Below are 16,793 nucleotides of genomic sequence, written 5' to 3'. Positions count from 1 at the left end.
CAACATTATGAACTAACCAGTACCCCGGAGCTCTTGACTCTAGCTGCCTATGTATCAAAAGATGGCCTAGTTGGGCATCACTGGAAAGAGAGGCCCATTGGACACGCAAACTTTTATGCCCCAGTACAGGGGAATGCCAGAGCCAAAAAATGGGAATGGGTAGGTAGGGAAGTGGGGGGGAGGGTATCGGGGACTTTTGGGATAGCATTGGAAATGTAATTGAGGAAACTACCTAATAAAAAAAATATTTAAAAAAAAAGAACACTCACTTCCAGGCAGCTAGGATGAGGGTCTTAAAGCCCACACCCACAGTGACACACCTACTCCAATAGAGCCATGCCTTCTAATAGTGCCACTCCCTGGGCCAAGCATATACAAACCATCACACAGTCTGAACAAATATGTACCAGATATAAATATATAATTCCAGTGGGATTTAATGACCACTGCAAGGGGGAACGTGGGGTCCCAAAGCAGTTGGGCATGGAAAAAATATGGAATGAGGGAGTAAAGGTATTATAAGCTTGTCTGAAAATTCGTTTTAAAATAGCCTTAACCAAGGTAGGTGGGTAGGAACAACATGAAGGGATCAGTCATCCAGGACCCAGGGGAAGAATGTTCTCCACAGTAGAATGTACTCCATAAGATCTAAAAGGAGGAAAAGGGGAGGTGAGGCACACACAGAACACCGTGTCTTAGAACATACTGGGCATGTGCACTTTCCCAGGCATTGGAAGCATCCTAAGCTGGTGCCCAGCTGGGCTCAGCTCACAGTCTACCAGGTGACTGTTTTCCTTTGGACCTGAATCTCTGATCGGTGCTAATGTTACTGGGTTGTAACTTCTCCCTTTTTAGTTGTCAGAGGATGCAGAAGACATCAGGGTTTTCTTAGTCTCCTGAATAAAATAATTCAAGAGTGGATTCAAAAGAAAAAGTCAAAGACAATTTTATTAGCACTTAAAAGAAAAACCTCAGGGCAGGCAAGCTGTAAAAGCCTCAGCGGTGCGGAGGAAAGAATTAAAAAGCCACGCCATTTAAGCTGCCATGAAGGTCAGACACATGGTAGATGAGTAAGACAGCCCAAAGTGTTGGGAGAACACAAACTGCTGAGGAAAGCATTCTGAGAAAAGAAAAGAGATGTTGCATTCTATAGAATAATTCAGAAAAGGAGGTCAACTTAAAGCTCCACAGTTGTGCCCCTAAGCAAAAGTACACTATATCAATAAAGGACCAATTATTCCGCTCATCTCTTTAACAAGGCTTAAGGTGAACCCACCTTCCCAGTGGTGATTCCTTGGCCAGTGATTGGCATAGGCCAACTGGCATGTTAAGTCTCCACTCTGGTCAGAGATTCTGCTCTCTTAATCAGATGGAATTTCCCCATATTGAGCCTTTATTCCTATTTCTAGCACCAAGAACTTGTATTCTTGGCCACAGACAAGTGGTAAGATGTGCCAAATCAAATCCCCTCCTGCATGAGCTGTGTGATCTGAACTTGAGTCTTCTCATCCATTAGGAATCCACCCCAGGATGCCTCATTTCCCAAATTCTATGAGCTCTGAGCCATGCTTTCTTTTTCTTGTCAGGAAAAAGGGGAGTTGAAGGTCCTGAGCAAGCATGGCTGTTTTTGATCTAATAAGTGGAGTGATTCTCTCCAAAGACAAAGCTATTAGTGAAACGTAGATGAAGTGTTTCTGAGAGTCACCTGTGGTCTGATGGTGACAATGTGCTTTCCAAAGACAACCCCCCCCTATGTATATTCAGGCAGACTGCAGTAGAATAGCCTTAAAATAAAATCTTGAGAAATGCAGTTTGCCCCCTCTGATTTTTGGGTTGGTTTGTTTTTTGTTTTAGTTTGGTTTGAGTTTTTGTTTGTTTGTTTGTTTGTTTGTTGACTGTGATGGATCTGCCTGAGTCATTACTTGTGTCTGTTCTCTAAGGAATCACAGAACCTAGCCTGATTGGCACAGGGTGGATCCCCACTCATCTGCAGCCCCTCTTTTCTCATTTATTACTCGTCCCCTGAAAACTTGTTATTGTGCCTAAGTGAAAGATCCATTTTGTGCTCACGGGGAGAACCAGTGTTGGAGTCTAGCATTGGAAGGCTGGACCCTGAGGATGTGTGCGACACTAAATCCTGCTCCCTGAGTACAGGTGCAGCACTGGAAGGCTGGTCTCTGAGGATGTGTGCAACACTAAATCCTGCTCCCTGAGTACAAGTGCAGCACTGGAAGGCTGCTTTCCTGCTAGGCTGTCCCTGGAGGATGGCATGAGACACTTTCTATGGGGACAGATGAACAAAGATTTGGAAACTTGCCTCAGTACTGAAGAGGCCCTGCTCACCTCTGTGACCAGAAACTCTGTTCTGCATCCATAAAGGAAAATACATGTGCCTGCTTCAGGAGTCATCCATGTGCTCATGAGTGGAGCATGAAACTCTCTCTTCCAGAATTCCAATCTTTCCAAAGAAATCATTCTGGTGTCATGCTCTGCATTCAATGTTTTTTATCTCACATTGACTGGAAAGTGAAAGTTGCACATACTCATAGTACGATATGGTGTTCCAAAGCAGGTTTACATGAAGGATGGTGCAGTCTCAATGCAGACGGGCTGCTAGCCTGAGCTGGGCTGGCTTGCTAAGAAACAACTGGAGACAGAAATGGTCCTGAAGCTGCTGCTGCTCACACAGAAGCAGCTTTGCTCAGTGCGGTATTCCAGTCTCTGACTTCAGCATACTTTATGGAAAGTTCCATCTCCCACTGAAAATAGAGACTCCACCATACCCAAGGCTCTTGTATGGGACAGTCAGGTCTATATCTAAGGGTGTGTCAACCACTCCTGTGCCCACTCCTGCTGTCATTGTCTTCTGGACACTGGTTAGAAGCAGTTAACCATTAACTGTCACTGTAAATTCAGAGAGTAAGTTGTGATGATGTCTCAGCTTTTCATTCTCTTCTTATTAGACATGGGACAGACAGCAGTGTCTGCTTCACTGGGCTGTGGGGATAATTAAATGGGCTGAGACTTACAAAGGTCCATGGACCTGTAAGTGGTCCATGGAAAGCCTCCGTAATTGTTGTGGAATGGAGGAAAGATTCGTGAATCAAGAGTACAGCAACTGACCTCAAGAAATATGGACCAGAAATTCACCATGAACTACAGAGCTTGTATCTCTGAAAATAGTAGTCTTTTCTTTAATCAACAACTGCAGATATCTGCTGAGTGAATTCACAGGTGTGAGTGACAGTGCACATGTGTGTGGGTGGAGGCAAGGGTGGTATTCAGTATCTTCCTTCATCTCTTGTCACCTAACATTTTGAGTCGGTCTCTTGGTGAACCTGGCATGCACCATTTATGCTCGTCTGACTAGCCAGGTTGTTTCAGGCATTCCTTGTCTCTGCCTCAAGCACTGTAGAAGGATAGACACCTACCCTCCCTCCAGACTTTCATAAGGGTTCCGGAGATCTGGGTTGTGACCCTCATGCTTATGTGGGAAGTAGTTTAGTTATTGAATTATCTCCTCTGCCCTCACAGACATTTTTAAAGACTCTAATGACTCAAGACTGATACTTAGGAGTCATGTCGCCTTCTGAGGCTCATTCTGTTCTGCTCCTTCACTGGCTTTGTGCTTCCAGACTTGGCAGAGTGACCCACTAGAGACAAGAATCTGAGCCTCCTAAAGATGCAAAGACAGGCACCATGGTCTCACAGGAGAGCAGGCAATGTACTGTAAGATGCTGGTGGTCCCTTTCTGTGCTACTCCTGGGGCTCCCCTGAGCACAGGGTGGCTGAAATGTGCATCTACATTCTGAATGATGGAGGTCAAGGCTGCCGGATGATACTCCTAATCTATGACTCTTCCAAGGGAGGTATGAACAAGTATCTGTTCACGTCAAACACAGTGCTGGTGACATAACGGAGAAATGACTCCTCCTCAGTGTAGCTTAGGGAACTAGTGAATTTATTGGAGCTACTTACAGGAATCTGGGTGAGGCCTGGGTGACTAAAAGGCAGATGCATCATAGAAACAGTGACCTCTTGATAACAACAACAACAAAAAGCTACATCCTTGCAGCTCCCTGTACAACTTGTAGTCAGCTGGGCCTCTAGGGGATTCTCCTCCCCTCAGCCATTACTGTTGCTTAAGTAGCCTTGAGCCAGGGCCTTGTAAATTTTGGAGTTTTGTTTCCTTCCTGAGCCCTGTAAGACTCACTTACTTCCTAGGACTTATGAGTTTATCTCTTTCTTTTATGAAGCAATGCCTCAATAGAGGAGAAAGAGCTATTGGCCACCCTGTTCCTTAGTTTACTGTGTGAATTAACACTTGCTGAGAGAAAATAGTCACTAAAACTCTGAATGTAGGATGACACTTGAGGTCAGGAAGGATTGACTAGATTCCAATGACTACGAGCTTTTAGTTGGAGCAAATCTTTGATAAACAATTCTTTAGTGTGCTGGAAGAAATAAAGACTTCTGTGCTTGATAGGACCCATGAGGTTAATAGAGCTGAGCTTCAAGGTCTCTGGGAGGCTGTGAGTTCCTCGGAGGCTGTCAGTTTTATGGGTCTTAACTTCTGCTGTAAGTGAGGGAAAGAGAAAAATCAGAACCTCAGGGAAGTGAAACCCAGAGATTTCACCTTGAAGTCACACTTACAGGGGAGAGGTTACCTACATGACTATGTACATAAAATCTACCAAGTCAAAGCATCTGTATGTAAATCTTATATCTAAATGACATGGGTTGGTGTGCACACATTAATCAGTGTTATAAGCGTTTCTATAGCTAGAGTATAGGATGGTGGAATTGTCCTCAAATCAAAGTGATCACCAAGTATCATAGTCTCCCACTTGTACATGTTGGGCATAGGTGGGTTAGCATTCTATACCATGCATAGGTTCCAAACCATGCATTGCTTACAAACTCACTGTCTATAATACAAGACAAGAGGAGACAAGAAAATTCATAGTGAGCCCACTGGTTCCAGATGCCACACGTAGAAGGACCAACGTTGTGGTTAATTTCCATTGCTAAGCTGCAGAGTATAGAATCCCCAGTAGACACTGCAGTGTGGCTGTTAAGCCCCTAAGTTGGGTTAATGGGAGGAAAAAGATTCAGCCTAAATGTGAAGAGCGCCATCCCTTAGGCTGAGGTGACAGATTGAACACAAAGGAGCGAGCCCGTGAGACACCAGCACTCATCTCTCTCTCTGCTTCCCAGTGAGGACGCAGTGTGAGCCGAGCCCTCAGACTCCTACTCCTGTCTCCTCATCACCACGACGGGCAGCACCCTCAAGCCCCCATCACAGACGTTCATCTCATAAATCAGAGCAGATCATGGCCAAGATGCTGACCAGTGGCACAAAGACAGAGAGGGGGTCAGTCTGTTTCAGAGCAATGCCTCGGTTTACTGCTAGATGCTGTGTATCTAAAACTACACCAGAGTTGGCTATCTATAGCATAATACTTGCACAGGAGGGCTGCATTCATTTATTAAAGTATTCAGTTTTGCTCTTAGGAACCCTTCATAAGAACCCATTGCTTCTGACTTCCTCTTGAGTTGAGGATACTATGGGCATCCTCACCTGTCCTGTCTCCCAGATGAGTTTCAAAACCTGGTTGGCGTCTTAACCTCCCTGGCAACCCAGACATTACGCTGTGGATTTTAGCACCCAGTGTCCAGGAGTATGGTCAGTCCTCACACATTTTCCCCACGGGGTTGACTGGCTGTCACAGCTGGTTTATGGCTTGGTCTTTGAATAGATGACCTTGACAGATGAGCCAACCAACATCAACTTCTGTGTGGAGCATTTCACCGCTTGACCCTATGCTGATGCTGCACTCTGTGATGCCCAGACTCTGTGCAAGACCCCACCCAAGACCTGCCTGCCATTGTTCTCTGCATGCTGAAACTCAAGCATCCTTTGTCCCTGCTCTACAGAGCACAGCTGTGGCCTTCCCTGGGGACCTCCACTGTCTCCCAGTAAGAACTGAACATTTATCCACCTGATGAGTGATTTCTGATTCCCCCGGAGGCTCTATTTTAGAGAATTGAATTGAAAGTTGATGGTAAACAGTTCAAGCTTAGAAATGCCAATTTACTGCTGTCAGTGACTATAGACGTAACTTATAATTTGACTTGATGAGTGCTTTCTTCTCTAACTTCATTTGGCTGGAGAGCAATGGCAATGGCGTATGAGTGGTAATTTCATTCTTCCCACCTGTTTTCACAGTGTGCTCTCTGAAAAGCTCTCTGGTCATCTCCTTACACATCCCAACGAGTGGGACCACCACCCACTGTCCAAGTTGGAAAACTTAGATTCCCTTTTAATCCTAGGTTCTCTCTAATCCACAGCAATCCCAATTTTTTTCCTGTTGTCAGAATAGTTAAATTGAAAATGAAACTGTATGTAATCATAGTTTTTAATAAGAAACTAAGTGATACACTCGAGGAAAAGACTTAATGTTTAGTTTGCTGAGGTGTACACTGATTTTAACTTGGACAGAGTTCTCTATACTGTGAAGTAAACTAGATAAAACCTGTTCTTCCCCAAGTTGCTTTTGGTCATGGTATTTTGTCATAGCTATAATAGCCATAAATAAGAACCCACCTTACCCACACACAGATATGATTATGCTGGCCATTGCTCCCACACCAGCCCATTCTTGTTCTTCCTGCCTTTCTGTAGTTGCTCTAAGAATATGGGCAAAAGCAATATTATGGTTCAAGTTTGAATCTCACTCAGAGGCTCATGGCTTACTGCTTACAACCTCCTGACTGGTATCACTATTTGAGGAGGCTATAGAAACTAGGGAAGGTGAAACATGAGCCTGGCTAGTTGCGACAAGTCACTGGGAACATCCATCCTAGACATATATAGTTGTATCCAGAATGGGAAAAGGTAACTTCTACAAAGAGCCCAACAAATTCTAAGAAGTTCCCAAATCCTGCATGGACACAGACAGGTCTCCTGGCACAGAACTAGTTTCTGCACAATGAAATTGGAGCTCCGTTTCCCATGCTATCTGTGAAAAGGCAGCAAACAGGCTGGAACCATCTCCCCCCATCTCAGAGCCGCTTATGCTGTAAACTGTTGCTTCCCATCTTATGCAATCACTATATCTGCTTTATTAAGATGGTAGCCAAATAAACATAAAACAAAACTTCAAATAGTAAGTATGCGGAGTGGTGTGTTTTAATTAACTGGTATGAAGTAACCTTTGCAAGGGACCCATGAGAAATAAGCACTGTGAGACAACAGAAGCAGCAACAGTCATCCTGTGACTAGAACCCAACTCCAGGGATAGGCTGGTGATGGAATTGGTGGAAGATGTCCTTTCTCTCAGATGTGCAGAATAGTCCTGGCTGCATGGTGATGTGTAAGCTAGTGTGAACTAGAGGGAGGTAATGGTAGCTCTTTTTCATACCCCAAGTGGGTGTCTTCTAAAGGCCAGCGTCTGGGTAAAACCGGAGCTCTTTTGTGTTGCAGGGCAGTCTTAGATGAGACAAGCTCTCCCTCAGCAGGTGCATGATGGAGCCACTTGTGGCTCAGCTCTGCTAAAAACTGTTAGTTTCTGAGAGCCCCTTTCAGTTGGAAAGAGGAGGGAGAGGGACTACTTAATATCCCTCCTGCTCATTACACTGGATTGCTTTCCAGATTCAGTTGCATATAAAACAATGATTAGAAGTAAGAATTAAAAAAAAAAAAGAAGTAAGAATTCAAAATTTTAAAAATCCAACAATCTAGCATGGATAGGAGAGAGGATCATGAGCATCGCCCCTATGTGAAAGCTATTAGCAAGTAGAGGGTCCTTTTCTTCAGAGGTGTGGCCTCCTCTAAGTTATCCATGCTCCAGTGCATGGCTCTACATATGTGCACATGCAAGTGACAATAATCAGACTCAGGGGATTATAAAGAGAAAAAGAAAATGAAGACGGGTTTTGGAGAAGATGGACAGACAGAGTGGGATGGATATAGAAATAAGTAATATACATGTATGAAATCCTCAAATAATGCATGAAAATTTGAAAACTCGTATGAAAATATTTAATGCTCTCTCTGAAAGGCGAATTGGCTTTACATGTTTGCTCCTTTGCCTGGGTCACTAAAGAGAGAAAGCTCACACAGCTCTTATTAGGCATTCACTTTTATTAGCTAACAAACTTGGTGGCCAGCACCTTAATCCACAGAGTCATCTCAACCTCCTATTCCCAAACATTTTACTGTGTTCTAAATCCACAGTGATGTGTTAATACGACAAAAGAGATGTGCTTGTGTTACATAACATGTGAATTTTGTCTTCCGTATTTCTCGGTCCTTTAAAAAAAAAAGGTTGGTCATTCATCTACCTTTTGGATTTAAAATAGAGATTGTAACTTACATTTGGTTGTTAAATAAGGTGTGGGTGGGGGATAAAATCGCTATATTTGATTCTCTATTTTTCTTCATGGAGTCTGTGTCCCTAGGCAGGACTGGCTTTGGTGTCTAGCTCACTTGGTTATAGAATATGGAGAGAGGGCAATGCTAAGGGGCCCCAGATGAGGACCTGAGTTTGGAGGTGGCCTCAGAAAGATGGATGAGGGAGTGAGGTGGAGGAGGAAGTACCAGTGTGACAGCCATAAGCTGTCCTGAGCCCCTCTGGAGGATGCTTGGGAACTGAAGCAGGCAGACACAGGAGCTCATGGTCTGAGACCCGAGAAACAGTGGGAAGGAACAAGCCACAGAGAGTGCCTGGGACATAGATGGGGGGGGGGGGTGTCTTGGGCAATGAGGAAAGCTTCTAATATTTGGCCTTTAAAAGTGGATGAAGACAAATCTGAAGGAAACTCATGTATTTTGAACTCTGGCTTTTATTAGAAATTCACTTTTATTGTTATTTTATAACACTGTTATCATCAGGTCCTGTTCACCAAGAGCAGAGGGTCCACCCTGCAGCCCTCAAGATACCAAAAAAAAAAAAAAAAGTCAGCTCTAAGAGCCACAGTGAGGAGCTGAATCAAACCTGGGGGAGCCTGCTGGTCTTACATGCAATGGATGAACATTTAAATGGTTCTATTTTGACTCTAAACTTCTGAGATTGACCTCCTGTGGTTCTTTTCCCCAAAAAATAATTATTTTCCTTCCAGAATGTGGGAGAATGCCACTCTGACTAAACTAGGTCTACACTGAAGTAAGTGCCGGGTAGCATGCTAGTGTTCACTGCCACTGTGTTCATGAATGCAGAAGCCAAAAACGCACAGGAAGGGTGTGTGTTAAGGACAACGCTTAGCAGAGACTCAGACGTCTAACTCCGTTTCTGAAGTAGTTTATAGTCACTGGAGGATAGTGGGTGTTTATCATAGAGGAAATGAAATATTGGAAAATATTTAACTTCCTTTTTTAGGGAGTGTGGAGTATCACCTGCCTTCCCCAGGTGCAATAAAGCTCGAGCTTTCTCACGCACATGAACGGGAAGGTGAAATGAATGCTTTTTTTTTTTTATCTCACATTATCTGTTGGTATTTTGGATTTTTAATATGATTCCTGCTTTCCTATTTCAGAATCAAAATAGACGAATAATATCCTTGGGGAAATAACTATACCTGCTTTTGTTATCCAGGTGAAGAACTCTTATTTAGAACTCAATAAATAAGGATGTTATACCATGGCCTGACCTAAGGAAACTTTGGGGATTGTTTTGTAATGTTTTTTTTTCTTCAGAGCAGCACCTAATCAGAAGGCCCTTTCTGTATCCATTTGAAACATGTCGCCCCTTCCTCCCCTCCTTGCAGGAACGACTTCTGCTTTCCTTGCTGCCGGCTCACATCGCCATGGAGATGAAGGCTGAAATCATTCAGAGGCTACAGGGACCCAAAGCAGGACAGATGGAAAACACGAACAACTTCCACAACCTGTATGTCAAGCGACACACCAACGTGAGGTATGGTGCCCCGTGCGGGCCCACAGCACTGGATTCAGTGGCCTTTTCCTGGGGAGTCACGTCCTACGATAACTTCCCATCCATTGATGGTAGAGTGTGGCTCACATCGCTTACCATTCTGATACCTCTCGGGGCCTTCATATTAAAATAATGTACTTCGCTCATTGGGTTGAGTTTGTGGGCTTGCCATCTGTGGCTAATAGGAACAGAGAAAAGGAAGTGGATTGTGTAGTTAGAAGGAGTGGCCCTGAGCTTTTGCGACACAGTGGCCAACCCTTCCAGATGGGTTTCCTGGAAACAGGAGCTCCATGAAGCCAGTGTATTCAGAGGAGGAGGCTGAGATACTTTGTTTCAGGGTCTGACGAAGCAGAGACAAAGGCCATGAGGGGTGGGGTGCTTATTTTTGTATTTCTCATGACAGTAACTGCTTTGTCAAGACAGACATAGGAATCCTTCAGGGAGTCATTCCTAGAATCATAGTGCTCAGAAGCCAGCAAGCTAGCACTGTGGGAGTCTAGCCAAGAAGAAAGATGTGTGAAGCCTCTATTACCCCTGAATACAGACGGGGAACTATAAGGCCCTTCACTTTGGGATGGATAGGAGACTCATTCCCCTAAACCACCACATAGCTGGTATTCCTTTCAAGTCCGACCTGCTCCAAGTACTTCTTTTGGGAGTTTGCTCTCTCATCCATTCACTGTGTTGATGTAAGGCTTTTTTGTTCATATTGGCAGTCCCCATAATCCTCTGCACATATACCTGACTGCATTTGTCATTCTTTAGTTTGTCAGGGAAGGTTCTTGAAACTTTTTCAGAATGCCCAGGACCACAGATACATTTAATTGAACATCTGCTAGAAGTGGGCCCTAGCCTATTCCCCAAATCTTGGCTCTCAACTGCAGTCTGTTGAACATCTGTTAGAACTGGGCCCTAGTCTGTTCTCCAAATCTGGGCTCTCATCACAGGCTACTGTCTCCTGGGCCAGCTGTTTTAAATCAAAAATTTGCAACTCAGAGATGAAACACGCACTTTACGGAAACTTAGATCCATAGCTCATTTGTCATCAGATCTTACAAAAAGGTGCACAGAGCCAGTAATGCAAACATACACATGGTTATGTGAGCAATAAGAAACCCATCCCACCAAATGAGAACTAAAGGAGAAACCTTGGATGGGTGATGAAGAAAACTAAGCCTATCTGAATGGCACACTAATGTTATGGCACATTAAGCAATAAAATTATTTAAAAGCCCTGTTTGCCTTTGGATGTGTAAGCATCTCATCTATAAGGTTAAAAAAAACAAGACAATTCATTTCTGGTATCTGGGAGTGGGCTGTTCCAGTGATTCTTCTTCCCAGCCTTTCCTTGTACAAACTGTTACAATCCCCTCCCATCGCAGGAGCTAATTTCAAGCTACTTATTGGGTAATCAAAGCCTGTAAAGGAAAAAGTGGTTCGCTTAAGTAGTCCTTGAACATATTGTCCTTGGACAACTTGGCAACTGTAAGCAGTTAATGAATCCCTTATAGCACCTTCATTGGCTGTCAGTTTCTGTATAGCAGGTCACCCCCAAATTTAGTGGTCTAACATAGACATAAGCATCTCACATGTCCATAGGCTAGAAGTTTGAGAGATGCTTATTCAGATGTTTAGGGCTTTGGCTGTGCCATGGAACTACAGGGCAAGTGTCATTTATAGCTGCCGGAGGACCTGCTTTCTATCCTGCCCTCCTTGGATGGGTCACATGGGTTATTAGCTAGAGGCCTCAACTCCCCTAGTCCTCACAATCAGCAGCCTGACCTGATATCCTCTCACCATGGCAGCTCAGTTCTGCCAATACAAGGAATCCTTTTGCTGGGTATCTAGGCAAAGCCGGAAAAATTAACTGTTACCTCCTGGTTCTGCTTTGACGTCCACTAGACACAGAGTTTATTCCCCACTAATAATACTTACTAGCACTAATAAAAATAATAATAAATTTTCAATGTGATGACAGCAACTATTGGTTGCCTTTCTCCAGATCTTCCCTGGTAGTTCTTAAACATTCAGAGACACAACATTTGAAAAATGAAGGCAAAATAAAAACAAATGTATTATTGCTTAATCTGGTGTATCGTTTGTCTGAAACCACGTCCTTCCTGCACAGTTCAGGACCTAGAGGATTTTTCTATACTCTGGTTAGTGTTTCTTGTCCTCGGGTTGCCACCTTTGGTAATAACCCCCAAAGAGCCACCAACTTGATTCACACAGAGGTCTCCTCTGACTCCCCCTCTCTCCATCTCTGTGGTCTTCTGCATATTTGTTGCATTGGCCAGCCAGGTGTCCAGGCCCCACTAACCATGTGCTCCCCCTACTCAGAGAACACCTCTGTCTTCATCTTGCTACAATCTTGATACTTTCTTTTCTTGTCTGACTTTATCTTCTCCTATAAATGAGTATTGTTGTCACTCCTGTGGCTCCTTTGTGCCTCTTCGCTCTCTGGGACTTCATTATCTTTGTGACACATGGAACTCTACACAGCATCCTGTGCTGATTCACCTGATGGATGACTTAAGGCAGCAGTAAAACCTGACAAAGCTGAAGTGGTTTCCTTCCTGTGCAAGCTCATGATCTGTGTGAGTCTGGATTCCCAAACACAGCTCACCCAGGAGCTACTCTTCAGCTTCAGTGTATCTCCCTGAAAGCTCCCTGCCAGCATCTAATTAGCCACAATGTGGTTGACTTTCCTTCAGTGCAGGACCATGGCTCTCCATTGCTTCCTGGCTCAAAATTAACTTTATAGTAGTGATACATTCCCCAATTCCTGTGAGACTTTAGAGCCACATGATCGCTTTACATGATTTCACACATTGATCACAACCTCTGCTTACTCTTTCCACTTCTCTACTGTAAAATAAACTGCAATCCAGCTTATGACACATCATCCCACCTGAAGTCTGAGCAGGTAGCAAACTATGCAGGATCACGTGATTGCCATCCCCTTTAGAAAAAAAGATTGTTGCTTTGTTTTCTTTTTCTTTCTTTCTTTCTTTTTTTTTTTTTTTTTTTTGAGCTGGTGCACACAGGATTAGGCCTTATCATCTGCTGCTTCTACGGCTGCTTCTATTGTAGAAGCTTGTACAATGTGAGCCATGTGACAGTTCAGGTCAGGGCATTCCACTGACCACCTGAGTGGCAGGAGTGTCGAGGCAGTTGTGCAGCGCCCAGAAGTATGTAGGGAAGACAAGAGTAAAGACCCAGAGTTGGGTCAAAATGATGCAGCAGTTCGTGTCTCCCCACTAACTCCTCAGCTTCCCTTAAAATGAAGCACTTGAGAAATATTTCAATTATGATTTAATGAAAGGTTTCTGTATTTCCTGTCCAGGAAATTGCATGTTTCTTCTAAAAATATCACATACAAAACATTTACACTGATCTAATAGGAAATTGCCAAGACTTGTCTTTACAACATAATATAGACTTTTAAATTATCCTACCCTACCTGTTTCCACAGCATATTATATGCTGACATTGTTGGCTTCACCCGTCTCGCAAGCGACTGCTCCCCTGGTGAACTGGTCCATATGCTGAATGAACTCTTTGGGAAGTTCGATCAAATTGCAAAGGTGGGTATCCCAGCACTTCTTCCACTGAGAAGATAAATAAATGCCCAGCTTATTTTCCTTCCTTCAAGAATGTTTGCAAAAACCTGTTAGTTTTATTTGCTGTGGCTAGGAAGAGCAGTGCCCTAACATGTAAGCACTTCAAGTTTTCATCTATTTGTAACAGCTTTACGTTTAATTTATAATTATGTATAATTCTACACTCAGAATGGTGAGATTCTCTTTGTGATGCTGTCACCTTGGGCTCTCCCGGGGGAGGGGGGTTCCTTTCTAGGTATCTCCTTGTGAAGGTTTAATCATCCTGTCTTCATACATTTAAGTAGGGTTCTGGAAGGAACCCTGAGGTATGCAGTGTGCCGTTTGTACTAGCCCTTTATTTACTATTGCCTCAGTTTTATCTTATAGCTTTCTGCCACTTCAACAGACACATCAGCTGGGTGTCATCCTCTGTATGCTTACATATGGGAAATTTCACAAAGACATGAACTCAAGATATCTAAGATCCTATCTTGATCCTACTTAGAAAACTTCTAGAATTTCTGGCAGAATATGGATAGAAATACATTTTTGTCAACCTTTTCCTTTTCATTAAATACTGCCTTTCAGCCTAATTTTGTTTTGAATGGCTCCCTAACAACCTTCACTATACCTACGAATATTAGTTACTTATGCAGAGAAGAGCTGCTCTGCATGGATTACTTCATTTGTAAACAATTGCCAGTGTCTTAGAAAGAAATTTCGTCTGCAGACGAGATGATGTTTTTTTGTGGGCCCATCCCTCTAGTGTGTTGTCTTTTTCTGTATATAAGCTCCCACTGAGAAAGGAGGTTAAAATTTTAGGGAGAGAATGGCTCTACCTCTGTCTTTACCTCTTAGGACCTACATTTCTCCTTTCAATGGGGATCAGTCATATTGGAATAAGACCTGTCCTCTTCCAGTGGAACTTCATTGTAACTCATTGTATGTTCAGTAATTCTGTTGCCTAGACAAGTGACAGAAACGGGCAACAGGAAGGATGTCTACAGAAGACTCTAGAATGAACATTTTCCCCATTCAGAATAGAGGGACATTGTGATTTCCAGTAAGATTCTCTGACTGCATCTCAGTCTAGCCCAGCAGATGGAGCCTAGCTGTCCATGGTCAGAGAGGCTATCCGTTTTAGATAACAGTTCATGATACAGTTAAATAACATTAACCAAGCATCAGAAACAAGCAGCCAGCCCAGCCCACAGAGTGAATCACATCACTTAAGACAAGCATCTCAAGGTCATAGCCAGCCGTTGTTTCTAACCTCTGACCTAGAATAGTCACTTAAGAAGTGTACAAGGAGCCTGATTAATGATTAGTTTGCTCCTTTCTTATTTGTGATACTACACTGGCATAATTAGATGCATCATCAATAGTGATATAAATAAGCATGAACACATATCCTTCCTTGTGACCTATTAGTCAGAAAAAGACATGTGCTGAAACATCCAACAAACTACGTACATGCTTACAAAGATGTCATGTGTTATTCTCAGAGGAAATAATTTGTGTTTAGAAAACCTTGAGTTTTGTCGTGTTTTACTAAAGGGCTCCTTAAAGGGTTTAAAAGGAATGTAGGATTGATGCATATGAATGAGATAACCTAAATATTATAATGTAAATTATAATAATTAATGTAAATATAATATAAACAAGCAAAATGAGTTGGTCAAACTTTGTTTCCTTTTTTATTTTTTAGGATTAGTTTTGTATTGTATATACATGTGTGACTCTATATGGATAAGACGCCGGTCAGATCTCCCGAAGCTGGAGACACAGGGGCTTGTGAGGGACCAGATGCAAGTGCAGGGAACTGAACCTGGGTTCTCTGCAAGAGCATACTAGCTCTTAACCATTGAGCCATTTATCCAGCCCTAAGTTGAGCAAACTTTGTATTAGACATAGGCAGTGTGTGTGTGTGTGTGTGTGTGTGTGTGTGTGTGTGTAAGGAGGAGTCTGCTGTCAGTTAAAATAAAGGAGAAAAGCCCAAACACAGTAGAGAACACCATAATACTCTAACACATAGTAAGTCTCACTGTCTGATTCTGGTCTGAACAATTCCAGTCTTCTTAGAATGTTCGTTTGTCCTTCTCCATGAGTGTTTAGAAAAGTTGAGACTACAGAGAACAATCTTCCTCTGCTCTTAGGGGAGACCCATTCCAAAGCAATTTCTGTATGCCCCACGTCTTCCCCTTCCCCGTGACTTGTGCTGCTTTGAAAATGGGAATGTGGGAAGGGGTGGCGAGTTCTCTCTGGGCAGTGGGGAAATCCCAAGTTCTGACTCCCTCTCTCCATGTGCCTTGTCCATGGGAGCAGAGTCAACAATGGATGCTGCTGCACAGATCCAAATCGTTGTAGCTCAATGCAAATGAGGTCTTCTGATTTCTTTCTCCAGGAGAATGAGTGCATGAGAATTAAAATTTTAGGAGACTGCTATTACTGTGTTTCCGGGCTCCCTATATCTCTCCCTAACCATGCCAAGAACTGTGTGAAAATGGGACTGGATATGTGCGAAGCCATAAAGTAAGTTGTACCACTCAGAAATTCTATTTGAGTGCAGAACAATTTTGAGTTGTAATTCTCACCTGCTGCTATTTCTATTTTCTGTGTACTGGCGCTTACTGTACATTTAAGGGTAAATATGAGGAAATGGATGTATAGAGAGTGCCGCAGTCCAGAGAAAGACTGACAGAGGCATTTAGGGTCATAGTTATCATCCAAGAATTTCAGTGCAACTGAGATAATAATTTGTTTCAACGGTGATTAAAGCAAGTTCCACTCATTGGCTCTGCATTCTGTGATGTGTTACCTGTTGGTCTCAGGCGTGATTGATGAGGTGATTAAAAATACTTTGCTTTCTTAAGCCCCCAGCAATGGGTGACAGACTGGGGATCTCTCATACATTCTGGGAAATCTTTGTTCTCTTGTCTCTTACATGAAGGGACAGCATTTGTACTCCTATTATTGGAGCATAAGATGAGTCAGGAAGTCTAGTGAAGGAATACCGTTTGAGGGAAGTCATTTCATCTTACATCAGTAGCGCATTTTTCTGGAAATTGTAACATCGTCCAATGCCATCATTATGCACACTCTGGGCCATTGTGAGATGATAATAGTTTCCTTTATTGTGATGTAACAGACCATTGTCTGTCCTTTGCAATGAGACGCTATTGATCTGTGCTTCTTCTCCATTTTAGCTTGAGCAGTTGTCTCCAAGTGCTAGGGTTATCCTCCTAAACCCTTGTTT

General features: G+C 43.2%; 1 protein-coding gene across 1 annotated transcript in view; it reads left to right on the top strand.

Moving 5' to 3' along the window:
- Adcy2 (adenylate cyclase 2) overlaps window positions 1-16,793 on the top strand; it is a 389,152-nt gene that overhangs the window by 260,300 nt on the left and 112,059 nt on the right. The window contains exons 5-7 of the mRNA XM_021179908.2: window positions 9,769-9,917; window positions 13,411-13,522; window positions 15,942-16,069. Coding sequence (XP_021035567.1) covers window positions 9,769-9,917; window positions 13,411-13,522; window positions 15,942-16,069 — 389 coding nt within the window. The remainder of the gene's footprint in view (window positions 1-9,768; window positions 9,918-13,410; window positions 13,523-15,941; window positions 16,070-16,793) is intronic.

The sequence above is a fragment of the Mus caroli genome, chromosome 13 (assembly GCF_900094665.2).
Source record: "Mus caroli chromosome 13, CAROLI_EIJ_v1.1, whole genome shotgun sequence".
Classification (NCBI taxonomy): Eukaryota; Metazoa; Chordata; class Mammalia; order Rodentia; family Muridae; genus Mus; species Mus caroli.
This window is presented reverse-complemented; position numbering and strand designations above follow the sequence as displayed.